At 39.1% G+C, this 27,951-nt stretch overlaps 1 protein-coding gene across 1 annotated transcript; it reads left to right on the top strand.

Annotated features, from left to right (window-relative positions):
• LOC130907062 (transmembrane protein 47-like) lies at nt 1-27,951 on the top strand. Its single transcript, XM_057821917.1, has 3 exons — nt 1-372; nt 9,938-10,078; nt 24,189-27,951. The coding sequence occupies exons 1-3, from the start codon at nt 69-71 to the stop codon at nt 24,368-24,370; spliced, it is 627 nt and encodes a 208-aa protein (XP_057677900.1). The 5' UTR covers nt 1-68; the 3' UTR covers nt 24,371-27,951.

The following is a 27,951-nucleotide window of genomic DNA, read 5'->3' as shown; positions in this document are numbered from 1 at the left end:
CGAAGTTTCCGAGCGGGAACAACACGAATGCAGTGAGCCAGTGTCAGTGCGTTAGTTAGTTAGTGCTTATGGTGGTAGACGGCGAACACGTCCGCTCCTCCTCCAGGGGTTCTTTCCACAACGACGGCCCCACTGCGGCGTACGACAAGAGGACGATGTCGGTGAACGACGTGTACGTGCTGCGACCCTTCAAGCTCATCGCGTTGCTGTGCGTCTTCCTGGCGCTCTGCTTGGACTTGGTGGCTCTGCTCAGCCCGGCCTGGGTCACGGCCGACCACTTTTCGCTGTCCCTGTGGGAATCTTGCTCCCAGTCCGAAGCGAGGCAGCCGGATGAGGAGGCTTCGTGGAGCTGCTTTTCTACGCTCAATTCTGGTCAGAACCTTTTTTGCTTCATCTCTGCTGAGATATTCTTTGTGTTTGGTTACAGACTGTTCATTATTTTTCACAATTTAGTAAATTATCCGTTGTTTTTTTAAATGAAGTCAACAACACTCTTTAGTCGATTCGTCAACCGAAACATGAAAAAAAATCATGTGACACTAATGGAGAAGTTTTCCTTATTATGTCAGAATTATGTAGAATTTACACACTTAATGTACTTTCATTGAAATTATCCGTGTCACTAACTTTATATTCAACCGAACCGTTAGGTTCTTCTCGTGTGAAAAAATGTTTAGTATTATTTTAGACTTGTTTATTTGTTTTTGGGGTTTTTTTTTAAACTATCAAAAGTTGACTTTTAACCCGTCATAGAAGAAGCGTCTATTTTTGGAATTTCCTTTTTTCTCATTTACATTTAAGTCATTTAACCATTTATCTAGCAAGTGACTATATTTGGTTATTTATATTTAAATATTTAACCTTTTGAGAAAAGTGACTATATTTGGGCATTTAAAAAATCAAATATTAGCAATTATGATATATATTTTCAATTATTAATAATTTAATATTAATTTATTTTTATTTAATAACTATTTAATCATTTCATATTTAAACAACATTAACAGTTACACATTAATACAATTTTAGTAAAACTGAATTAAATTAAAAATGAATACTAACAAATACAGTGGTACAAACAAGTAGTTCTGCTACGATTAATCAATTAACTTAGTAATTCGATTAAAAAAACGATTTGAATTAAATTTCGCTGTTCCGAGTATTCGTTCAAATAAAGTGTCATTATAATGGTTTGTTTTGAAAGTGTTTGCATTCAGTTTTATTGATTTGGGTGGATACACTTCCCTCTAGGGGCAACAGTGAATATGATATAACTCATTTCACATGGCTAAATCCAGCTGCTCCCTGTTAAGATCAAAATAAGTTTTTGTTTGAGCTAATGTGAAAAAAATTAAAATTAAAAAAAACATTTGATAACATTTAAGCTAGCAGACTTTTGCTTTGTAAGGTAGCCAATTGTTCTTTTGTTGTACTTTGATCCTCATTTATTTTTTAATGTAATGTTCTAATGTTAGGTAAACTAAAATAATGAAATCAAAATGAATAACAAAAACAGTGATACAAGTACCACACATTTTTTCCCTCCCATCATAGTATTGAACTCATTGCACGCCATTGATGACGACAGGCGTTCATTTCATTTAAACCGGGAAAAATGGCTATGAATGCTCATGTTTCAGTGCCATTGACGGCGCTAGACGTCAAATCCATTTTGCAAATGAACAAATGCCCAAAAATCCAAAATGCATTGGACATCTAGCGCTGTCAATGGCAGTCTGTAAGTTCAAGGAGTTCCAATTAAACTCAAGTCAAGTAATATAATCTAAATTCAATGCTTTTACCAATACCTATGATCACTTTATATCACAGTACATACTGTACATACAGTAATATATGAACATCTCCATATATATGAATCAACAAAACCATCTTCATATTCTGTTTGTTTGGTTGTTGCTACTGACCTGAGGCTTAACCATTGAGTTGTATCACAAACATCCATGCTGATTCAGGAGCAGGGATGACAGGAGTTTGAATAGAATCATTGCTGATGCACTCATAATCAGGCCATGTGAGCAACGATTGTTTTTACAGAATTTTAGGTCAAAAGTTTAAGTATTTGTTTTGATGTAGTTGTCTAGATCGTGGCAATACATCACTTGTTTTGAAGCTCTTTTTAACCCGCTATGACACACGCACGCAACCACAGAGTGAACAACGAAGGCTTTCAGTGAGGTTGAACAGACACGTGGACCCACCAGGTTGTAATCATGTGGCTGCAATACTGCGTTTCCACACGAAACCGGTTGTGTTAGGGGTGGGATTCCCTAGCCTGGTACACCAGACTCAACGCTGTTCCAGCTATTGAGTCTGGCCACCCTTCCCACGGAAACAATTTCCAGGGCGGAGCAAGCCACAGCATACAGACAGCGGAGTGGACCAATCAGCGACGGGCAGACGTGACGTTAGAAAAATGGCGACTTCAGGATGACGGACTTGCGCGCGGAAGTAAACATACGAAGAGAGCGGAGTTTATTCGACATGGCTAGCGCGAGACAGATTGTTGTCAGTGACTCGTGTCGATGTGTTTTTGGTCATTTAAAACTGATTTTACCGTGGATTGGAACATATTCTCGGCTCTGCCGTTCACCGTCTGTGTTGCTGAAGGGACGACTGTCGACGCGCAAGAGTGACGTTGCTTGTGAAGAACACGTGATGCAAATAAACGAATCTGATTTGTCGATTGATTTTGTATCTGCTCGAAAACGCCGTTAATGGGAGGGGTTCCAGACTATTTCTCTCAGTGTTTGAAAAATACAGGGAGAATAGTCTGGCAGAGCCAGGCTAGGGATTCCCACCCAGCAGTTCCCACTGTGGGCACCTCTGGGTACCTCATGATGCGAATTGCGGCACAAGGCTCACGATTACAATGATCTCATGATATGACGCCACTCTCACCTTATGCTTAGCTGTTATTAGCTTTTAGCATAGTTTAACAGCACTCAGCAATGGAGAGTAGACCTTTGAAAAACGCAGGAGATGATGCAGATGGTCGTAAACACAAGATTTTAGTTCATGGGATGTCTTAGAACTTATGTGACTCTGTATCTGTATTTGTGAGCAGATGGCTCACCCAATCCTGCAGTGGTGCACTATACAGGCATGAAAATCTCTCAGCTTTCGGCGAAATTCGCCGTTTTGAAGTCAAAAAGGGTGACCTACGTGAATTGTGTAGATCCGAGGAGAAAATTTTTAAGTGGTGGGGGGGTGGATTGGGAGATTTTTTTTTTAATGTTGGACGCTTGGTATGCAAGCGGGGAAAGTGGCACACAGCCAAAAAAAACAACAAACAAAACGAAGGAGGCGACATTGTTGTGGCCTGTCTCTTCAATGCCAAGCTTGGCTGCACGTCGGCCGTGAATGAATACCTAAAGCGTCGTCACCCAGTTGTAATTTTGAATGACGAAAGGGGCTGGCAGATTGTAAGTCCATCTAACTGACTAACAACATGTTTTATTGAAGTTGCTAAGCCTGTCACGATATGCAATGAATCCATTTATCACACGGTAAATAAAAATGAGGGCGGTAATTTAGGGCCGCGTTTTATCGTCGCGCGCGTGCCTGGATACATTTGTGCGTGCGTGTACGCGTGCGTGTTGATGGCATATGAGAGTCAAGTTCTTTTCACAGATGTTTATTACTCATCAACATGCCGTAGAATTAAAGTTCAGACATAAAAAATAACGAAAAACATCTATATTAAACACTGTATACGTTAGCATTGCTACATTGAGGCTAATGGGGAAAAAAAGACAACCTACGCAAAACGCAAATTTGCAGTTAAAAGGCACTTCAAACATGAAAAATCGCTGCTTAACTCCATTTGCTAATGAAAAAAATGAAAAAAAAATGATTGCTGACACCACATGCAATGATAAAAATAGCTTTTGTTTTTTGCAAGAGTGTAAAGCTTCCTGTTAGCGGCTTAGCGAACGTACATCCGGTAAACATTTCAAAATAAAAGCACGTCATGTTCGTCATATAAATAACGATTTCTGGAGTTCATCTAACATACTTCAGAATTCAGATTCTACACTAAGAGTAGCTTTAAAATGACACTCTAAATGAAAAATTTGATTGGCAATGAAGAATTATTTGTATAATTATTATGGTCGTAGACGGCCCTGATTATAAGACGATCCCCTCTTTTTCAAGACTCAAGTTTGAAAAAAGACTTGTTGAACACCAAATTAATTTGTATACAGAAAATAATTACTGTACATCTGAAAAAAAAAGATAACAATATATTTGAGAGAAAAGGCATGTAATTTTGCCTCATTCAAATCTTAATATCTGAACCTTTAAATATGTAAACTAAAGTGCAATCACATTCGTAAATGAATGGCTTCTGGTTTTTGAAATGTAAATAAACCAATCTATTGTAATAAAACAACAAAATTGTAATAACTTCAATAACCATCAAAGTGAGGTCTAACTGTAACTGTAGTCTTGAAACAAATCTGAATAAGGTAAAACATTGCAATAAAATAATGCAAACTGGTTTAACTTGAGAGTAGCTGAGATCTGTCATGACAGAACATTACTCAAGTTCTGCATTCACATCATTGATATATGGCTCCATCTAGCGTCGTGAATGGGTATAATGTCTAGACCACGAATATAAGACGACCCCCACTTTTTCAGTCTTATTTCAATGCAAAAACCACTGTCTTATATTCGGGCCAATACGGTATTTTATATGGTAGTATACTATAATATAAATGCTAGATTTTTTTTTTTTTTTTTTAAAGAATTGTTTTGAATCATGTTGGAAAAGTGAAGTCGGTGTTCTGAATCTGTTTAAATTCCATTCTTATGAGCATTTGACCTCATTGTTTATTTGTGATTTATTGTTGTTATTTACGTGTTTATTCATACTTTAATAAATAATTTAAGTGTTCCAAAATGTTTTTGTGAATTATTAAGCGTCATCAAAAATTTAATTGCCAAATTATTTAAAAAAGGGGGCGGGGGGATTATTAGATTAGATGACTAATCGCAAAAATAGTCGGCTGACTAATCGGGAGAAAATTATTCGTTTGGGACAGCCCTAGTTGTACAGTGTAGCGTAACATATTTCCTCCACACCCTTCTCACCTTTTTTACCCCTGACCCATTTTCATGCCTGACTATAGGCAGACTATAGACGGTGTTCAGCCTCTACCATGTGGAAGGAAGTGGTGAGAGAAAGATTCTAATATTTAAATAGCACATTATTGCACGACTAAAATGAGAACTGAATAGATTTTACTTTGAATGAAGTCTCCAGCTCCAAAAATACTTATTTTGCCCCATGTTATTGGGGGGGACAGTTTAGTTGAGGAGGGGGACACGTGTCCCCAGTACCCCCTGGGATATCCACCCTTGATTGTCACACGCCTACCTTGTGTTGAACCAACAACCCGAGCAGAGAAATATGTACAACTAGCCTTCTCTTAAGTTCAATTTTCTATTCTCTGGCTATTGTCTTTGAACAAAACCACTTCACAAGCTGATTTTTAGATACTAACGTAAACATAGAAGAAATACACGTCCCCCCCACCCCCCACCCCCACCCCCATAAATAAAAGTGCTTTTAACAACTTTGGACATCGGAATTCTAGATCTGTAAAAGTGAATCTTTACGATTATGGGTGTATGCAGAAATATGTTGGGTTCACTATTGTCCTCTCACACATGCACGTATGCCACAAAGAATGTGGCGGAAACCCGACTTTGGCCTAAACTCTCATGTTGTGGAATGTGTGGGGCCAAATGGGTGGTGGGTATGCCGCTTTTGCGTGTCTGCTGATCTCATTAAAGTTAAGTGAAGGGATGAGGTGGTATTAAAAGGGCCTTTTCGCCAAAATAATGCAATGTTATGGCTTTAGAAATATTTGCTGCTGTTGAGAGGCGTCTGATCAAAATTCTAACCACATGATGCGGTAAATCTGGAAGAAAAAAAATCCTTCCTTAAGGATAAGCCTTCTGCTTGTTTGATTCTTATTCAAATGCTATTGAGCTGTTATCATGGTAGGGGGGGAAATCCTTTTCCTGATGAAAATTCAAGCTCACTCACCGATTGTTCGCCTCAGCCAATGCAAATTTTTCTTTTGAACCCAGCCCGTCTTCTTTCTTCTGACACTAACAAGTGGGATTTCAAGAGTGGGACACACAACAAAGCAGCCAGGAGGGTGAAAGAATAAAGTTTTTTTTTAATTTGCTCAACTAGAGTGGTAAAAGTCATGCTGCATTTTACAAGGAAGAACACTGTGAAACCTTTTGGGGATAAACGGCAGTTCTATGAAAATTTTTATGTAGGGGCAGAGGGAATATTTGTAATGTCGGCAAATCTTGTGACCGTCCAGAAATTTAAAAAAGTGTGGTTTTCTATTTAGTTGGATTAGTCTCTTTATTTTTTGTCAAGGCACCAAAGAAGAGTACCTAAAAGCTAATCAGTACTAAGAACCAGAGCTTTAATTTAAGTGTTTTAATTTTACTATATAATGGTTAGTAGGGGTGTTACAATATATAGAAAAGGTGATATATCGCGATACTTTGTAGCCCCAAAGGTTATTGATATGCTCCCACCAAGAGTCGATATATTGTTTAAAAAAGCTGTCACCGTTTAAAAAAAAAAAGGAACCAATTGGTTGCTACCAAAATCATTAGAATTAGAATCGTGTTTACGTTAGCTCACTGACCGCCATTGATGTTGCTAGACATTGTATTCATTTTGACTGGATTGAACGTCTAGTGCCGTCAGTGTTATGCATTCACAGCCAGTCTTTAGTGGGCATTTACTGGTCACCTCCTGTTGATTTTGAGTCACTTCATCTTCATTTCGGGATATTCTTGAGTCACATCCGTTTCAGTAAAGGCAAAACCTAAACAGTAGTATCGCTTTTGGGTCATGCCTTTCGAAGTGTCCGAGTGAGCTGTGGTCGATTAGCGCTTTTGGCCTTGTTGAACAGGTAAGAAATGTGATGAGATATTTGCAACCCTTATAGTCCGAAAAATACGATACGCCCTATTGATTTTGAGTCACTTCCTATTCATTTGGGGACATTCTTGAAAACTAACAGGAATTGACCTGTAAATGCTCCAAAATCAACAGGAAGTGACCCGTAAATGCCCCAAAAGGAAAAGGAAGTCACCGAAAATCAACAAGAAATGACGTGAAATGTCCTAAAATGAACTTATTGCCTGGCATTGCTGCCGTTGACGGCCATAGAATAAAATGTTCATTCTCTGCCAGCCTCCCATTTCAAACGGATTGGACATCTACTAGTGATAAACTCACAGCAGAAGGATGAAAAGAGCTTGTTTTTCTGTTTATTAGTTGTTTTGTAAAATATCCTAGAATGATTTCCTGACCCATGTATAGATAATTGTTTTATTGTGAGATCGTGAGCCTTGTATCGCAAATAGTATTGTATTGTGAGGTACCAAGAGGTTCCCACTAGGGTTGTCCCGATCCAGGTTTTTGCACTTCCGATCCGATACTGATATTGTTTTGCACATCCGATACCGATACTGGCCGATACCGATACCGGCCTTTCTGAGCATGTATTAAAGTTTAAAGTTATTTTGCCTCCTTACTTAGTTGTCAGACTCATTTTGAAAAGGGTTTTAGTACCCTTGATAACAACTAGCCTGCTGAATTAGGTGAGTTTGAATAACACACAACAGTTGGTAACAAGAAACTGACCTGTTTATTCAGTGACAAACACAAAACATTATAAATAACAAACAGAAATTGCATAGTCAGTCAGTAAAACGTGCAAATAAAATTGTAAACTGTCTTAAAAAAGCAAAACACACATACAACCTCAATGGAAAATCCCACAAATCCCCCAAGCTATTAGATGCTTTTAACATTTTAAAACAGTAAATAAAATACTCAAGTCCCCATTCTGTATCAGCAGCTTCAAACTGTATTCAATTCATTTAATTTTGCGAATCAACTGTTAAAGTTGTTAAAATTGCTCCCGTTATTCCATAATTTCCCTTCTGTCTACTTTCAACATGTGAAAGTTTTAAAACTGTTTTGAAGATAGATTCAAGTCAAGATTTTGCCGAATTAGGAGTATTTTAGATAAAAAGTTAATTAGGTTCGCTTGGAAGGTTCACAAAAGCCTACTAGGGAAGTCTTCTGCTTTAAGATGGCGGCTGTTTACTAACACATCTAGTTTTCAATACTTCAATGTTGCTAACGCAGTCGAGTCTGTCGTTTTGCATCTAGTTCTATATACATATGATATCTATTATCTCCAGTAAATCGACGTTGCCGTAGTTTGTTGCGGCTGTCAGCAGCAGTCAGGTATTCTTGTGTTTTTTATCCAGCGGCATGAGTTGAGCTAAAGCCATGAGTTGAGCATTGGCATTACCCAGATCTATGACAAGCATGATGTTTACTTTCGGGAAGCAATGCGGTCAATTTCTCATTGCGTCCCGAAGACCGCGCTGTGTATTAGTTCCGCTTTAACTGACATATTTCAATAATCGGAATTTGGATGTTTGTGAATCGTTCTCGAATCTTCCACGGCCGAATCGCTCAAGGATGTAATGACGGTTGGGCATGTTGTACTGTGGTTCTAAGTGTTGGATGGTGCGTCTTTACTTACGAGAGATAATGGCTCGTCACCAGAATGAATTCTTTGGCAATGACTCTTGTTATTCCCTGGGCTTTGGGACTGTTGAGTGCCAGTTTGTCACGCATAGCAAAAGTTTCTGCCAGTGTTAGTTGCGTTGGACCTTTCTTTTTGTCTTCGGTTTTCTTAACATACTCCTTATATTGTTTGTGGTGGTATTTCGCTAATTGCTTGATTAGGTTCGTTGTATTAAAACTTCATACAGCTTTACCACCACGCTTGACTTTATTGTGCCATATGTTGCACTCTGCCTCTTCGTCTTTGTTGTCCTTTAAGGTGAAATGATCCAACACAGCTGACATTTTTCCCGATAAAGTCTCTCGGTAAATTGGGAGAAGGTCATGTAGTTTGTTGAAGGTTTGCCGTAAAATGCGGACCGGATTTTAGGGAAACCGAAACAAAAACTGGAATGGATTATGTAAATCGGTGCACCGGAAAACCCGGACCGGACTTAAAAAAAAAAAAACTGGATTGAAAGTCTGGATTGGAATTTTTCCGTGTCGGCCGATCCGATCTGATACCGATGCGCATTTTTTTGCCCATATCGGCGTTCGATCCGATCCAAATATCGGATCGGGACATCTCTAGTTCCCACCTCTAGTGGTTGGTGTCTATTTATAACTTTCCCGTCCAAAAGACGGCCTGGCGACCACTGCGATCTGCCATTCATCTTTTAGGGGCTTACGGCACATTGTAAAAATGACAAATGAAAAAAGGATGGGCAGTGTGAGTAGTGTGGGTGTCAAAAAACAGGCAGGGGGGAATGCAATGTCAACATAAAATGTGCCGTGGGGGATGTGGTTAAAGAGGACTACATCTGCTACCAATAAATTGCTTTATTATACTGTAAAGCTTTTATAAATCATCAAAGATGCAAAAAGGGCATCCAAACCAAATTTTGTCCTCTTTCAAAGTCAGCTAAAGATCACGTCTTATAACCTTATTGAGGTTAGCTTATAAAAAATGAATAATCTAATGCAAACACAAGATTTTTGAATTGAGCTCAAACTAAAAACCAAACTGCTCTGTTGATTCAGCTCAATTTGTCCTTTTACAAACATATTCGTGGCGTCAAAGTGTATTATAAGTCAGTGTGATTTCAGCAACCACAAACCGCAAGGAGAGTAATACTGTTTTTTCCCAAAAAATAATCACAAGGTCGGGTCATTTCCGTGACCACCACTTTGATTTTTCTTTCACAATAGCTGCCTTGTGACTCTGACGCTGTGCCAGTTCCGCTCGGATGATGTTTCTAACATTATTACACGTGTTCCCTCTCGCAGACTGGCAGATCGCCACGCTTGTGCTGCTAATGGGCGGCGCCGTGGCAACCCTGGTGGCCTTTTTGGCGGGGCTCATTTCCCTGTGTCACGGCACCCAGAGGAAACACTACCGAACGGTGGCTGTGTTTCTCTTTACAGCAGGTCAGTCTCCCTCTCCTTTCTTTTTGCTTGATATACATTGTATCACAAAAGTGAGTACACCCTTCGCATTTCTGCAGATATTTAAGTATATCTATTCATGGAAAAACACTGACAAAATGACACTTTGACACAATGAAAAGTAGTCTGTGTGCAGCTTATATAATAGAGTTAATTTATTTTCCCCTCAAAATGACTGAAAACATAGACATTAATATCTAAACCCCTGGCAACAAAAGTGAGTACACCGCATGGGAACTACGTACATCCCTAAATGTCCAAATTGAGTACTGCTTGTCATTTTACCCCATTGTCACGTGACTTGTTAAGGCCGAGTTATACTTCCACGTCAGACCTGCGCCGTCAAGGAAGACCCGATTTGCCGTAGCCTGACGCTGTCCTATTGATTTTTCAAACCCTAGCTTCACGTCAACGCATATGACGTGGCGGAAATAGACTGTGATTGGTTCGCTCAGACTGTTGTTTCCGGTTCAGCGTGAAATCACAGCCATTGTAAAACATTATTTTTCTAGACGCAAAAATGGACCAAGCCGACGGGAGTATCATCGAAGAGCAAGCCTCGTCAAGACATCATAAAGTTTGCCCAATGGCAAGGTCAGCGATTGAATAAAAAAATGGAAGAACCACAGAGACGTGTGTGTTCGGAATAGAGTCGAATCGAATGTTCCATCTTGAATTGTTTATTTGTTCTCCGTTAAACTAGAGAAGAGGAAGTCAACAAGCATGCCCCAAAACCGTACAAACATAACACAACACCCCTCTAGTGGCGTGGTAGTGAATTACAGAGCAATGCGTCACCTAGCCGGAGAACCATCGAATGTCGAATGACGCCGTAGTCGCGGCGCCGTCACCGCAACGCAGGAGCATAACTCGGGCTTTACAGGAGTGCTGTCAGCATTGCTGCAGAAATTGAAGAGGTGGGGAGTCAGCATGTTAGTACTCAGACCATACGTTGTTCTTTACATCAAATTGGTGTGCATGGCTATCACCCCAGGAGGAAGCCTCTTCTGAAGACGGTACACAAGAAAGGCCGCAAACAGTTTGCTGAAGACATGTCAACAAAGCACATGGATTACTGAAACCATGTCCTATGGTCTGATGAGACGAAGATTAATTTGTTTGGTTCCGATGGTCTCAAGCATGTGTGGCAGCGACCAGGTGAGGAGTACAAAGATAAGTGTGTCATGCCTACAATCAAGCATGGTGGTGGGAATGACCCCCCCCCCCCCCCACCACCTCTTCCATTTCTGCAGCAATGCCGACAGCACTCCTGTAATGAGTCACATGATATTTTGGAGGGAAAATGACAAGCAGTACTCAATTTGGACATTTAGGAATGTACGTAGTTCCCACGCTTGTATTCACTTTTGTTGCCAGGGGTTCAGATATTAATGGCTATATTTTGAGTTATTTTAAGGAGAAAATAAATTAGCTCTATTATATAAGCTGCGCGGATTGGACGTCTAGAAGTGATAAACTCATTCCAATACACAGCAGAAGCTTGTTTTTCTGTTTATTAGTTGTCTACAGAATGTCCTAGAATGATTTCCTGACCAACGTATCGATAAATGTTGTCTCACCATATCGTCAGATCATCGTTATCGTAAGCTTTATATCGGAAATCGTATCGTATCGTGAGGTACTAAGAGGTTCCCACTGCTAATGAATAGCATATCTTTTTCTTCCATCACTCTTGTTTTATTGGATTGTTAGTTTTTTTTTTTTGTTTTTTTTTTTGTTAAGATCTGAAATCGATTGCTAAAAGTCCGGATACCAACCGGTCAAAAATACGAAAAGCAGGAAGGCGGAAAGTACACCCTCCGCCGAACCACAGGCGTTTCCAGGCAGACAAGGTTTTATTTGTTCCAGAGTTTCTATGAAATAAAGGCTGCTGAAAGGAGAGAGGAGGTGGTGCGTTGCTTGAGCTCATTTCTTCTGTGGTGAGCAGCCCACAGGCTGGCTTGGCTCGCGGGCCAAGTAAAAGCAGCCGCAGAATATGCGGCTAAGTAAGTCACAAAGTGGGAGGGGAAAAAAAGCTTCACTAGCATACTTGAGAGAGGAAAAATGTTGACATAAGTAGGATAGTGTCCATTCTTTAACCATATAATTAGACAAAAGTTTGCTGTTATAGTGACTTATTTTGAAAATTTACTGTAAACAGTCTTTGGAGCCGTTTACATGGTGACTCTCCGAGAAGATTTCATGCATTCATATGGTTCCGTCTCCATTCGAACAATATCTCAATTCCGCATGAAAACGATGTAGTACTCATGCCAGGCCCTGGGGGCAGTGCAGATTTACAAGGCGACAGCGAATGATTCACTTTGACCTCCTCAGCCCAGAAGACAACATGCCCGCCCACTCCAAGCAATGGCATTTTCTTTTGTTGAAAAAGGCACACAAATGGAAACATTCAAAATATGATAAAAATATGACAGTAAATTAAAACCGACGTTCCGCTATATTTGCTGTTTTTAATGTTTAGTAGCACCGCTGCGCACGCCCAATGTGATGTGTATGAGTGCTGACGTTATCGGCGTGGTCCCGCGCCGTGGGAGCTTTTGATATGCATACGGAGCAAGCCCCCCTCAAGCCCCCGCAATCGAATTCTTCCACTTTGGAGGCAGGATTCCAAGGTTTGCGTCTTTGCCTTCTTCTTTGCTGACACCATTCGAACGCGAGGCCACTCCGCAACACAGTCGTTGCGTCTTCGTGCCGCAGAGTCGCCATGTAAACTGCCCCTTAGTGTTAGTGCTTTTTTAGCTCCTTCACTTGTGCTTGATTCCTTAACTTGATTACATAAGCATGAACGTCACGGTTCATTTGCATTTAAATAAACTGGGTTTATTTTTTATTGTAATAAATGAAAAAGCGACACTGATGATGTGACGTAAAGGTAGGATTTTTTTACCATATTTATACATTCGTAGTTGACGTTTGAACATATTAGGGCTGCAGCTATCGATTATTTAGGTAATCGATTACCATAATTTTTGCACGATGAGGCGCACCTGTCTATAAGCCGCCACCCACCAAATTTGACATGAAAACGACATTTGTTCATAATTAAAAATGCACTGGATTATAAACCGCAGCTGTCTTCACTGTATTATGGGATATTTTCACCAATAGATATTAACCGGTAACACTTTATTTGACAGCGGCATCACTGGACTGTCATAAGACCGAATGAACCACCATAAAGTTTTGAACAAATTGGCTGCAAAGCTTCATTACTTCAAGGAGCTTCATTTGGCCATCACTGGGAGACAGTCAACCTCTGCTGCCACCTGCTGTCAACACTGTTGTCGTCCATCATGCCTCCTAGCATGCATTGCAGCGCTACAGATGTAAATGACAATCAAAATTCATGTTCTCCGCTAATTATTACTTCAGTTACTGTTCTAGCTTTTTCATTAATTGCTAGTTATGGTATTTGGTAACACTTTATTTGACAGTGGCGCCATAAGACTGTCATAAGACAATCATAATTATGACATGACACTGTCATGAGCATTCATGAATGTTTATAACACATGTCATTTATTGTCATTCGGCAACTTATCTCACTTCTGAATGGATGTAAAAGATCCGAGCTGGATATAGTTACGGTAATGCATGTAAACTATTCTAAAATTACAGTAATCTATGGATTAGTTTGTTCGAATAATGGGGTAATCGGATTACAAACATTTAATACATTGCAGAATACATTTTAGGAGATGTAATAAAACAAAGAAACTAGTGTTTATGCCTGCAAGAACATTTATTTTGGCTTGCTAATATTGCACTTTCAAAAAACCATTAAATGCAAGTACAAAATAAAATTCCTGAATGTTTCATCAAAATATGAAGAATTGCACGTTTATTTCACAAGAGCAATAATTGCATTTAAAACTAAAATAAAATACCTGAGCTTAGCTTCCAACGGTATAAAAAATAAATGAGGGTCTAAGTACAACAAAACAACAATTGGCTAACTTGCATAGCAAAAGTCTGCTATCTTAAATACTATAAAATGCTAACGTTTTCTTGCTCTTAACAAATCGTTCAAACAGTTATTCCCACAAAAACTGCTAAATATACTTCTAAACTAAGTAACGAATGCTTCAACAAGCAAAGTAGCTCAAACGAAACATACTTTATGTTGGTCTTAACAGGGAGCAGCTGGATTCAGCCATGTTAGACGTGCTATCACATATTCACTTTTGCTGCTAGATGGCAATGTATCCACCCAAATCAATAAAATGCAACACTTTCAAAACAAACCATCAAAACGTCACGCTAATTAAACGAATCCTCGAAGCAGCATCATTTGATTCAAAGCTGTTGTCTATTCTAATTACTTGAGTTGATTAATCATTGCAGCAGTTTTCTAAACTAAATAACGAATGCATAAACAAGCATATTTGCTCAAACGAAACATTCCTTATGTTGGTCTTAACAGGGAGCAGCTGGATTCAGCCATGTTAGACGAGCTATAGCATATTACTGTTGCTGCTACAGAGCAGTGTATCCACCCAAATCAATAAAACTAAATATACTGTTTTCTAATCGAATTACTCGAGTTGAGCCAATAATCGTTGCAGCACTAGTACATATACAGTGGGGCAAATAAGTATTTAGTCAACCACTATTGTGCAAGTTCTCCCACTTGAAAATATTAGAGAGGCCTGTATTGTCAACATGGGTAAACCTCAACCATGAGAGACAGAATGTGGAAAAAAGACAGAAAATCACATTGTTTGATTTTTAAAGAATTTATTTGCAAATCATGGTGGAAAATAAATATTTGGTCAATACCAAAAGTTCATCACAATACTTTTTTATGTACCATTTGTTGGCAATAACGAAGGCCAAATGTTTTCTGTAACTCTTCACAAGCTTTTCACACACTGTTGCTGGTATTTTGGCCGATTCCTCCATGCAGATGTCCTCTAGAGCAGTGATGTTTTGGGGCTGTCGTTGGGCAACACGGACTTTCAACTCCCTTTTTCTATTGGGTTGAGATCCGGAGACTGGCTAGGCCGCTCCAGGACCGTGAAACGCTTCTTATGAAGCCACTCCTTTGTTGCCCTGGCTGTGTGGTTGGGATCATTGTCATGCTGAAAGACCCAGCCACGTCTCATCTTCAATGCCCTTGCTGATGAAAGGAGATTTTCACTCAAAATCTCTCGATACATGACCCCATTCATTCTTTCCTTTATACAGATCAGTCGTCCTGGTCCCTTTGCAGAAAAACAGCCCCAAAGCATGATGTTTCCACCCCCATGCTTCACAGTGGGTATGGTGTTCTTTGGATGCAATTCAGTATTCTTTCCCCTTCAAACACGAGAACTTGTGTTTCTACCAAAAAGTTCTATTTTGTTTTCATCTGACCATAACACATTCTCCCAGCCCTCTTCTGGATCATCCAAATGCTCTCTAGCGAACCGCAGACGGGCCTGGACGTGGACTTTCTTCAGCAGGAGGACACGTCTGGCAGTGCAGGATTTGAGTCCCTGGTGGCGCATTGTGTTACTGATTGTAGCCTTTGTTACTGTGGTCCCAGCGCGATGTAGGTCATTCACTAGGTCCCCCCTTGTGGTTCTGGGATTTTTGCTCACCGTTCTTGTTATCATTTTGATGCCACGGGGTGAGATCTTGCATGGAGCCCCAGATCGAGGGATATTATCAGTGGCCTTGTATGTCTTCAATTTTCTAATAATTGCTCCCACAGTTTATTTCTTTACACCAAGCGTTTTACCTATTGCAGATTCAGCCTTCCCAGCCTGGTGCCGGTCTACAATTTTGTCTCCGGTGTCCTTCGACAGCTCTTTGGTCTTGGCCATTGTGGAGTTTGGAGTGTGACTGACTGAGATTGTGGACAGGTGTCTTTTATACCGATAATGATAATGAGCCTCGTTAGACCTCGTTAGAAGAAGTTAGACCTCTTTGACAGCCAGAAATCTTGCTCGTTTGTAGGTGACCAAATACTTATTTTCCACTCTAAATAAATTCTTTAAAAATCAAACAATGTGATTTTCTGTTTTTTTTTTTTCCACATTCTGTCACTCATGGTTGAGGTTTACCCATGTTGTTAATTACCGGCCTCTCTAATCTTTTCAAGTAAGAGAACTTGCACAATTGGTGGTTGACTAAATACTTATTTGCCCCACTGTAGTTAAAGTTGAAAATTTTAACTTCTACTAGTATTCATTTGAGGAGTCTAGTAGAAATGTCTATATTCAAAGGAATGGTTTTAAAAAGTACCTTTTGTATGAAAACACGAGGCATAAAGGGCCAGTGTGTGCACTCGACTTAATGCCTCTACGGCTGCCTGCTAGCCATTTACTGAAAAGCATGGGAAGCCAGTGTTATCCTTTCCTGTGCGCGTAATTGCTTTGAGAGCGAGAATAAGGCCGCGTTACATTTGCGCAGGGTGGACCGACGACGAGGGGCGGAGCATTTGGGATCCTTTTAAATGCCCCTTGGCAGCACTGCGGTATTTATTTTCTGTCCAGAAATATGACCTCAGCTCAGTCTGGGCTCCATCAACACGGCTGCATTCTTTTGGGCAGCCGCCACTCCTACCAGGAGGAAGGAAAGGCAGGCAAGATGTCACGCTAAAATCCTAAAGAGCCGCATAGCTTTCGCTAAAGGAAAATGACTCACAGTGAGAGAAGCATCCAAGTCTTGTTTCTTTTATGTCAAGGTCACAGGTCCTTATTTTCCGCTAAGAGCGATGTACACCAGACTTGTGGCTATGCAAATACATTCGGTAATTTTTTTTGTACCTCCCCTAAGCAAATTAGCTTGTTTGTCAGTCAGATTATGCAAAGACTAAAAAGGGAAAAGTTTAGGACTGAGTCATGCTATTCACATGATCTTAGCTTTTATCTTCTCTTCAAGATTTGAGTCATTTTAGACAATTTTCCGCATTGCACAATCCTTTCATCTTTGCTTACTGAATTTGTCACAATTTTTTTTTATCCTTATCGGAAGCCTAAAAATCCCTTGTAAACTTTTATTACCGTATTTTTCGGACTACAAGTCGCTCCTGAGTATAAGTCGATCCAGCCATAAAATGCCCCACGAAGAGAAAAAAAACATATACAAGTCGCACCGGAGTATAAGTCGAATTTTTGGGGGAAATTTACTTGATAAAATCCAACACATAGAACAGACATGTCATCTTGAAAGGCAATTTAATATAAAAATACAATAGAGAACAACATGCTAAATAAATGTACAGTGTACAGTGCATGAACAACGAAATGTGAATATACTGTCCTACGCTACGGCCTGTCTTGGCTATACAGCGAACTCGAAAAAGACAATGCTGGACGTCCGTATAATTTGCTGAATCAATTTGGTCCTCGATAGAAAACAGGTTCGCATCAACGTAAATAAATGATAATTAGGTACTATTAGTAATAAGTAACAGGTTAGCATGCGTTCGCTATCATTAGCACATCGTTCAAACAACCACACAACTGGCTCTAAGTGTCCGATCGGGGGTGGAAAACACACAACAACAACAGAAAAGATGATACACGCAGGCGTTGCCTCTGTAGAGATGATTTAAAAGCATAAACAATGAAAGTAGGTTCGCATCCGTCTATTCTCTCTAGCTAACTCGCCCACTCACTCACTCAGAGCTACGTAGCTGTCCGTCTTCTTCTGGCGTGTCACGTAAACAAGTGCGAGTGCGCCCTCACGTGGGCGTGAAAGCGCCACAAACTAAATGCATCCATTTCAAGATAAAAAAGTCAATAATAGAATTGAACATACACTGCCAAAGGCAGAACGCGACCGTGGCCATAGCTATAAAGAGTTATTCAGATAACTATAGCATAAGAACATGCTAACAACTTTACAAAACCATCAGTATCACTAAAAAACACCAAAATAACATAGGAAATTATATCATAATGTGTTAATAATTCCACACATAAGTCGGTCCTGAGTATAAGTCGCACCCCCAGCCAAAATATGAAAAAAAACGCGACTTATAGTCCGAAAAATACGGTATATAGATTGAGAAATAGTGCTGCAATGATTTATCGATTAACTCGAGTAATTTGATTAAAAACAAGCTTCGAATCAAATTTTGCTGCTTCAAGGATTCTTTTGAATTAGAGTGGCATTGTAATGGTTTGTTTTTAAAGTGTTTGCATTTAGTTGTATTGATTTTGGTGGATACACTACCCTCTAGTGGCAACAGTGAATATGACATGACTCGTCTAACATGGCTAAATCCAGCTGCTCACTGTTAAGACCAACATAATGTTTTAAGTTTTTGTTTGTTTATGCATTCGTTATTTAGTCTTGAAGTATATTTAGCAGTTTTTTGTGCGAATATGTGTTTGAACGAATTGATAAGATGGTTGTAAACAAAAAAACTAGCTTCGACTTTTGTTGTATATTTACTTAGCAAGCCTTTGTTTTACATCTGCTAAAATGAATTCCACAACACATTGAATGTTCCTAATCTGTTTGTCAATTATTCGAGCTAACTAGTTGATAGGTTAATCAATTACTAAATTACTCGATAGCTGCAGCCCTAATTAAAAAGTTTGTCTCTAAAGTGAAGAGCTTTTTTTGTCCACATTGCCTGCATTAGATGTTTATATTAAGAAGGGTGTACTTTTTGACATTCTCGACTAACAACGTTTCACGGTATTTGGTGTTGTTATAGCAGGAAAAGACTAATTTAGTTACCACTAGTTTTTTTTTTTTTTTTCAAGTGTGTGATGTTAATAACCTAGAAGTGATTTCATACAAATATTTATTGTAATTCAGACTTAATAGATGACTGCAAATCAGAATTTTTTTTGGCAGCCCTTTTAATTTGTCAGTCTTTTGAATAAAAATATGTATTAGTCATATTTTAGTAATTTCAAAATATTTTCGTCTTCGTCCAGTTTCAGTCGACGAAATATTATACCAATTTTTTTTTTTTTAGTTCACCATTACGATGTTTTTGTCAGTAAAATTCTATAGTTTTAGTCCAAAAATAGAGGTTTCCAACAATTTTGAATGAACATAGAGGAACACATATTGTAACGTCTACAACGGCAACACCAACTTTGTGATGATAATAGACACCAGTTTTGTTTTCGTCAACGACGAGACGATAACAAGCTAAAAACATTTTTTGGCAGACTGAAACATAATGAGATGGATGCCAGTTTTCTTCTGACGAGACGAGAACACGACGAAAATGCGCAAATAGTTTCAGTAATTATTGTAAGCAAAAATTTTATGTGTAGTTAGCCTGTATCAGCAGTGTCTGTTTTTGTCACTCATGTGACGTGCTGTGCCTCCCTCCCCTTGCCAACTCACCAGTGAGTAGTCTTCAATCTCCATGCAGGCTTCATCATACAGTAAAATTTGTTTTCTTATCCTGGCCAAATAAAAATATGCTATGTTGCTTTAGCCTTTAAGGTCTGTGCTGAGTGATTATCTCACACTAAATGTAGCATTAGCGTAGCATTTTCGTTAGCATTAGGCTAATGCTAATGGCAAGCATCCTCTTAAACTCTCGGACAACTTTTTTTACACACAGGTCATGGCGTCCAGATGGGTATAAATAATTAAAAATAGTGTACTCTTTTCCTGCTCCGTGCTATCACCAAGTTAGCGTTCTCTTTGTAGACGCTACAATTTGTGCTTTTCTGTCAATATTCATTCGAAATAGTTGGAAACTTTTATCTATTTATTTACTTATCCTGTAATTTTTTTTCAATTTTACAGACGAAAAAATTTTTACTAAACGTCGACTAAAACTACACCAAATTAGTCTTGAGTTTTCATCAACAAAAACTAGAGGAAGACGATACATTTTGAGATTACTAAAACAAAATTCTAAGACTAATTAACTAAGTATTATCATCCATAAGACTAAGGTGAAAATTGAAAGGGCTGCCATAAACAACACAGATTTGCACTCAGCAAGAAAAACAGTACAATTTTTTCAATGAAACCCACACAGAAGCCACGAACTGTTGATGCTAATGCTATCGCGAATGCTATGCTAATGCGACGACATTTGGCAAGGGTCCCCAAACCTTTTCCTATGAGGGCCACATAACCTTTCCCTTCTTTGATGTGGGGCCGGGTCAGTTTGTAACAGAAAAGGTGTGACGATTGCAGGAGTGCCTAAATGTAAAAATGTATTGTTTTCAGAAAGCCACAATCAAATAACCCTTTCTGGATTATTCACGGAACAAAAGTAAATAAAATAAAAATTATAATATAATATAATATATAATATAATATAATAATAACACTATTAATTAAACAGATAATAACCAAATAACCCTCTCTGAGTTATTCACAGAAAAAAGCCAGGAAATAAATAACACTATTGAGAAAAAAAAAAAAAAAAAAACATTTTTTTGTTGTGAACATATTGCAGAAACTACAGGTAGTCGGGTCACGAATGAGTTCCGTTCCTTGGTTGGCGATGTAACCAAATTTCCACGTAAGTCGGAATTACCCCTTAAGTACCCCAAGATACCCCTGAACCTCAAAATAACTCCCCAAAAACATGTATCATACGTCATATTAATAATATTACAGAAACTACAGGTGGTCGGGTCACGAATGAGTTCCGGTCCTTGATTGGCGATGTAACCAAATTTCCACGTAAGTCGGAATTACCCTTTAAGTACCCCAAGATACCCCCTGAACCTCAAAATAACTGCCCAAAAACATGTATCATACGTCATATTAACAATATTACAGAAACTACAGGTAGTCGGGTCACGAATAAGTTCCGTTCCTTGGTTGGCGATGTAACCAAATTTCCACGTAAGTCGGAATTACCCTTTAAGTACCCCAAGATACCCCCTGAACCTCAAAATAACTGCCCAAAAACATGCATTATACCTCATATTAATAAGATAAAGTAAAAATAAGATATTGTGAGGTACATTGTGTTGAATGCCGTTATATTCAATGACTATTCGGGCTTAAAAAAAAAACTTAACGTGAGCCCGCCGTCCAAACTAAAAAAAAAACTGATCAGGACTTACAAGAGGAGTCTGCGCCAGAGGAGAAGCAGCAGCAGCAGCATGAGAGTAAGGAGGTGGCACCTGATGCAGTCATTAACTGCAGTGCGCCAGCGACGCTGCTAGTAGAGGATGGGCTCATGACATGGCAAGAACTAGGTACTGATTGCGCGACAAAAATAAATTAATTAATTAATTAAAGGTGTAACGGTACATGTATTCGTATTGAACCGTTTCGGTACTTGGTGCTCGGTTCGGAACCCAGGCATAAAAACGAGTTTCTGACGTAATGTTACCCTTACTTTTCGAGGCTTTGAGTCGATCGGGTTACAGTTTCTTTGTGTAGATTATATTTACTCAGTCTTTTCTACTATAATGAGGACCAACACGGTAAGACAGTAAGAAACGTCAACGGCACGACAACGTGGCCGCTACGAGAACGAAGTGAAACGCGGCCGCCGTTAAAGTAAATCAGCCAAAGCACACCATTCGCAGTGCGGCCGTGTGTTAGACGTGTCCCAGAAGCGGCTCAACGCGATGCACGCCAAAAGAACGGCATAGTTTATTATTTGACGCGAGACACGGCCCTCCTGCGTCAATACTACTACCCGTAGCTAGGATCGGGCAGATCGGAAGTCACTCGTGTAAAAATACGGTGGATCCGGTCGATTTTCAAACTAATATGGAATCGTAACCCGCTTTTTGAGTCCATCAGATCTCTTGAGTGGTAGATCGGGGCAAAGTTGACTAGTCTTTGTTGATTTACAGTTGTCTTCTATGCTATAATAACAACCAACATGGCCCCGTGTTCACTACAAAACCCTCCTACCACAACAAAACAAGTAGGAACTAATATTCACATAGGAACTAAAGTTATACAACATAAAATATACAGTATAAATGAATACTACATCACATCTGTAAAATACAAACACATAATAAAATAAATAATAGCCCATTTAAATAAAATAAATTGAAATGAGCTAAAATACATGTAATTAAATAATAAGAATAATACACAGATCCTGCTTACACAATTAAATGTATTAATTTCTGTGTGGCGCTTTAACTTGAGAAAATCCACCAATAAAGCTTTTGAAAACCGTTCATAAGAAAAAAAAATGATTCATTGAGGCATTTCATTTGTAAAATACATGTTAAAATCTTTGTCATTGGGATTGCTTTTCTCTTTAGCACAGGACTTGTTTTTTCTTCTTTCTTTCAGAAAGAAAGCTAACCAATACGCGGGGTCTGAAAGGCAAATTGTTGTTGGATTATTATCTTTAAATACCTGCTACTTTTTGAGCAGAATTCTAGCTTTGTATAGGCTACTGTTCCTATTGTTGAAAGCACAGAAGTGTGTATTAACAACTAGCACATTTATATTTTGCATATTGTTTTCTTACTGTACCGAAAATGAACCAAACCGTGACCTCAAAACCGAGGTACGTACTGAATCGAGATTTTTGTGTGCCGTTATATAAGCCTGTCGCAATATGCAATAATTCCATTTATCGCACGGTAAGTAAAAATGAAGGCGATAATTTTTCCGCTGCGATTTATCGCCTCGCGTGCACCTGCGTGCGCGCGTGCGCCTGACGTGCTGTTAAAAGTTCGGCTTCCTTGTTACCAACTACGCAAAATGCATTTTAGTTTTTAGTGTAGTGCAGTTTAAGTTTAGTGCAGGTGGAGAAAAGGTGACGCTTACCATTGAAATGAAGACATTAATGATAGCAAAATATAAGTGTGCATCCATGAACTGGGTCGTAGAATGGCGATCTCGGGCAGCGGTCCCCCTCCGTTTGCCAGTCTTTATAAGTTAAGGTGACAGTTCTCATTGTGGTAACATCGCCTAAGAAATCGCCAGCTTCGTCATGTTTCAAATCATTTATTCCATCAACTCGCCGAGTGTCCACTGCTGTTGACGCCAGGATCGAAACAGAAAGTAAAATAGCGCTCCCCTGCTCACCGTCAGCCCCGCGGTGCGTTCAGGTACACTAAAAAAAGTCCGCCACATTACGCGGTGGGTTCAGGTACACTAAAAAAAGTCCGCCACATTAGAAGCCGATTCGTTACATAATTACAGGTACTGTACTGTATTATTGTTATTATTGCTATTATTATATTATTGTTATTCTGATTTTTATTCATATTTTATTTGTTTTGCTCTTTGTAATTCCTATTTGCAATTGTAACAGCAGTATTTATTTAGGATGTCGTGTGGGTTTTTGGGCTGTGGAACGAATTATTGGAATTATAATGTATTCTTATGGGAAAATCCTGCTTGACATACGACCATTTCGACTTACAAACAAGCTCCTGGAACGAATTAACTCCGTATGTAGAGGTACCAATGTATTACACATGAAACGCCATAGCAGAAGCTATGAGGGGAAACGTTTTCATTTGCCTAGGTGCTTAAATTATTAAGTGGAATTTTATTTTTCTTAAAAAACACATTTTATTTCTTCTGTGTTTCTGTGCAGTATTAACATTGTTGTCTTTTCCTAAAAAGTATTTTTGAATTTAAGAGTAAACATTTATTGCATTTAAATGGGTGTACATGATCTATTAATATATACTGTATTCTCACAGTGTTATTGTAAATTTTTTTTTTCTAATTGGGGGGTGCAATAATATCGCATATCGCAATAATTTATGAAATAAATTATCGCACACTAAAATTTGTTATCGCGACAGGCCTACCGTTATACCCCTAAAATAAATACATTAAAAAAATAGCTGGAGACAAAATGGCGGACGAGACTTCGGTGTATTAAAGTCGAAATCACGTAAGTCGGATACATCGTAACCCAGGAACTACCTGTATGTCGCATTTTTTTCTCGTCAGACAAAAACTGCCATTCGTATCGTTATCTTCTAGTCTGCCGAGCCACGTTTTTAGCTCGTCATCGTCATGGAAAAATTGTTCGTCGACAAAATATTTTCGTTATCGTCATTTTTGACGAAAACAACCCTGCTGCAAATTCTGACTGGCTGACGTTCAAATCATTGCCACGTGAGCGTAATTGAATTATTATGAACTAAAGATTCCCCACTAGTTGTGACTTGTTTCATTTTGTCTTTCCCACCAGTTGTGCTGCAGGCCTGTGCGCTGGTCTTGTACCCGATCAAGTTCATCGACGGGACGGTTCTGCAGACGTATCACGAATTCAACTGGGGCTACGGCCTCGGCTGGGGTGCCACCATCTTCATGTTGGGTGGTGGAATTCTCTTCTGCCTGCGGACGGATATATACGAAGATTCCATGTATTGACACCACACGCACACCTCAACATAGCTGGTGTGTAGTACATAGCCCACTTGTTTATTTTTAGTCAGGTTGTGAAGGACTAAAGTAGGACAGGTTTTGTTTCAATAGAACCCACTCCGTGTACTTTAACCATCCACCAACTTTGCCCCTCAGCCTGGCCAGTATCGAGGTGAGGTGGCAACATTTCAGGACGGCCGCTGGTTGCTGAACATTTGCACTGCATGGTGAACTGGGTGTGTGTTGTTTGACAAATTGGACAGTCGAGTCTAAACATTTATAAGCACCAGTGCATCTCCATGTTTCGGCCTTTTATTTTGGCCTAGTTTTTTTTTTTTTTTTTTAGAATTTGACAAGGAGGAGCTTTTTTTCATCAGAGTTGTCCTATAGTGACTTTTTAAACAATATCCTGATATTGTTCAACTCCAAAAATCCAATACAGATATCAAACCGATACCGATAAATATATGCGGTCATGGACTGAACATATTATGGATAAATGTATTGTGAAGCTTTAACAATGATAAATATAACAACTTCAAGGTTTTCCAAATAAGCCTTCTGTAAAAATAAGGAGAAGCTGTGCTAAGCTGTGACCAGCCTTTGTACAACAGCGGAAGGCTTCTACATTGACTTTGAAGTAGGGCTGTCAAAATTATCGCGTTAACGGGCGGTAATTAACTTTATGAATTAATCACGTTAAAATATTTGACGCAATTAACGCACATGGCCCGCTCAGACAGATTTAAATGGCAGTACAGCCACTTGCCCACTTGTTAATTGTCTTTTATGGAGTTTTGCCGCCCTCTGCTGGCGCTTGGGTGCGACTGATTTTATAGGCTTCAGCACCCATGAGGATTGTGTAAGTAATTATTGACATCAACAATGGCGGGCTACTAGTTTATTTTTTGATTGAAATTTTTACAAATTTTATTAAAACGAAAACATTAAGAGGGGTTTTAATATAAAATTTCTATAACTTGTACTAACATTTATCTTTAAACAACTACAAGTCTTTCTATCCATGGATCGCTTTAACAGAATGTTGATAATGTTAATGCCATCTTGTTGATTTATTGTTATAATAAACAAATACAGTCCCTATGTACCGTATGTTGAATGTATATATCCATCTTGTGTCTTATCTTTCCATTCCAACAATAATTTACAGAAAAATATGGCATATTTTATAGATGGTTTGAATTGCGACTAATTGCGATTAATTACGATTAATTAGTTTTTAAGATGTAATTAACGCGATTCAATTTTTTAATCGTTTGACAGCCCTACTTTGAAGGCAACATGCATATTAGGCCAAAACCGATGTCGATATTATCCGTTATCATTTTAAAATGCATTTATCGGCCAAAAATTATCGGACAACTCTAGTTTTCATTTTATTCATAGCACCACTTTCCCTGTGTCCTGCCTGAAGCATATCATAATATGCCTTTTCATTTAAGTTACTCAGCTTTTATATATGCTGGAGCTACTGTATTTATAGTTTGTTTGCAAATTTCTTGTTTTTTTTTTTTCACTGAAAATGTAAATGTGTAAAAAGTGTTTGTACATGAAGGACTTTCCTGAATTAAAAAGTGTAATTTTGAGGTATGAGGAGTATGATTTCATGTTGTCCTGTCACCAGGGATTGAAACATCCCTCCTGTTTTAGTTCGTCACCCAGTACATTCCAAATGGGGAGGTGGCAACAGGTTGCAGTTGATATTTTACGACAGCTTGTGTTTTTTTTACTCACCCCATTTGCTGCAATTAGATTAATAGTTGCATGTTTAGTGTGAAACAGAAGGCAAAGCCAAACATTGGCAGACTGTTGTTGAAGTTATCACCCCATGCATTTTAAACTGAAACAGCTGCTTGAAGAACTTTTGCAAGTCAACTATTTAGCAGCTGTAGCATCTGGATAAATGACCACATGAGGATTATGTTATGTTCGAACGGGAATAAATCGACCAACTAAGGGGAAAGTCCCCAAATGTCTGCTAGATGTGAGCGAGACGCCACTCAGTGGTTTTCTTATAATAGTATGCTGAAATGGGATCTTGGTGGAGTTGCAAGACATGCTGAAAGAGGTGTCATATAATTTTCAAAAGAAAGTCCTTTTTTTTTTTTAAACTGAAGGGTTAATGAACTTTATTTGCAGTCATCATATATACAGTACAAGACACATACAGTCTTTGTGTAACAGTAATGTACAGTATGTGGGTTACAGTTAGGGTTGCCAACTGTCCCTTGAAAAACGGAATCGTACTGAGTTTGACAATAATAAAGGACAACGCTTCGCTGCTCAGCCTTCGCCGCGTACAGACGCACTCTGAAGCACTCTAGTATTGATGGACAAAAATGTATTTTGTGTGGAGTGTGATCACTTCATTCACGACTCCCTACACTGCTGCCCTGGCTGTGTTCACAGTCAACAGACTCCTTTAAGTCCATCTGCAGGGAGCGTCCAATTGGACGCTTAGTTACTAAACCCAGATTGTTGACTGTTTTATTTTATAGTTTTGATGTATGTTCCTTGCCTGAATGTGCGTCTTTAGTTGTATGGGGAACGGGAAACTAACTGATAAGCATATGCTTCATCTCGTCCGCCTTTGTCGTCTTCTTCGGTTCCTTCGGGCAAATCATATCACATTTTGTAACTGTCAATGATTGTCAAAGATACCGATGATGATGACAATAAAATTCCATTAAAAAAAATTTTTTTTTTAAAAAGCGCGTCCCTGGAAAGCTCAACAAAGGACACATACAGTGGGGCAAATAAGTATTTAGTCAACCACTAATTCTGCAAGTTCTCCCACTTGAAAATATTACAGAGGCCTGTAATTGTCAACATGGGTAAACCTCAACCATGAGAGAGAGTTTGATTTTTAAGTAATTTATTTGCAAATCGTGGTGGAAAATAAGTATTTGGTCAATACCAAAAGTTCATCTCAATACTTTATTATGTACCCTTTGTTGGCAATAACAGAGGCCAAACGTTTTCTGTAACTCATCAAAAGCTTTTCACACACCGTTGCTGATATTTTGGGCTGTCGTTGGGCAACTGGGACTTTCAACTCCCTCCACAGATTTTCTATAGGGTTGAGATCTAGAGACTGGCTAGGCCACTCCAGGCCCTTGAAATGCTTCTTATGAAGCCACTCCTTTGTTGCCCTGGCTGTGTGTTTGGGATCATTGTCATGCTGAAAGACCCAGCCATGTCTCATCTTCAATGCCCTTGCTGATGGAAGGAGATTTTCACTCAAAATATCTAGATACATGGCCCCATTCATTCTTTCCTTTACACCAGACATGTCTAAAGTCCGGCCCGGGGGCCAAATGCAGCCCGTGGTCAAATTTCATCCGGCCCCCAGCCTCTGTCATAAAATCAGTAACGTCTGGCCCGCACACAGACTTAATAAATTGGTCAGCTGTACTGCTACCAGCATATGAAGTAGCTTACACACTAAATGCTGCTCCTCATTTACCAACTAAAAGACAGCAGCACTCTAAGCAACATTACCCCATGTGACCCCTTACTTCCAATTTTCTAAAATGGCGACTATCAACAACAAAAAGAAAGTTGAC

Source organism: Corythoichthys intestinalis, chromosome 18 (assembly GCF_030265065.1).
Source record: "Corythoichthys intestinalis isolate RoL2023-P3 chromosome 18, ASM3026506v1, whole genome shotgun sequence".
Lineage (NCBI taxonomy): Eukaryota > Metazoa > Chordata > Actinopteri > Syngnathiformes > Syngnathidae > Corythoichthys > Corythoichthys intestinalis.
The sequence above is the reverse complement of the archived record's forward strand: the minus strand, read 5'-3'. Positions and strand labels throughout refer to the sequence as shown.

What these genes read in the sequence shown, in the direction of transcription:
- LOC130907062 (XM_057821917.1), top strand. Translation starts at nt 69, where the DNA reads ATGGTGGTAGACGGCGAACACGTCCGCTCCTCCTCCAGGGGTTCTTTC. An exon ending in CTTTTCTACGCTCAATTCTG is followed by an intron (nt 373 to 9,937) that starts GTCAGAACCTTT and finishes TCCCTCTCGCAG; the next exon opens with ACTGGCAGATCGCCACGCTT. An exon ending in TGTGTTTCTCTTTACAGCAG is followed by an intron (nt 10,079 to 24,188) that starts GTCAGTCTCCCT and finishes CTTTCCCACCAG; the next exon opens with TTGTGCTGCAGGCCTGTGCG.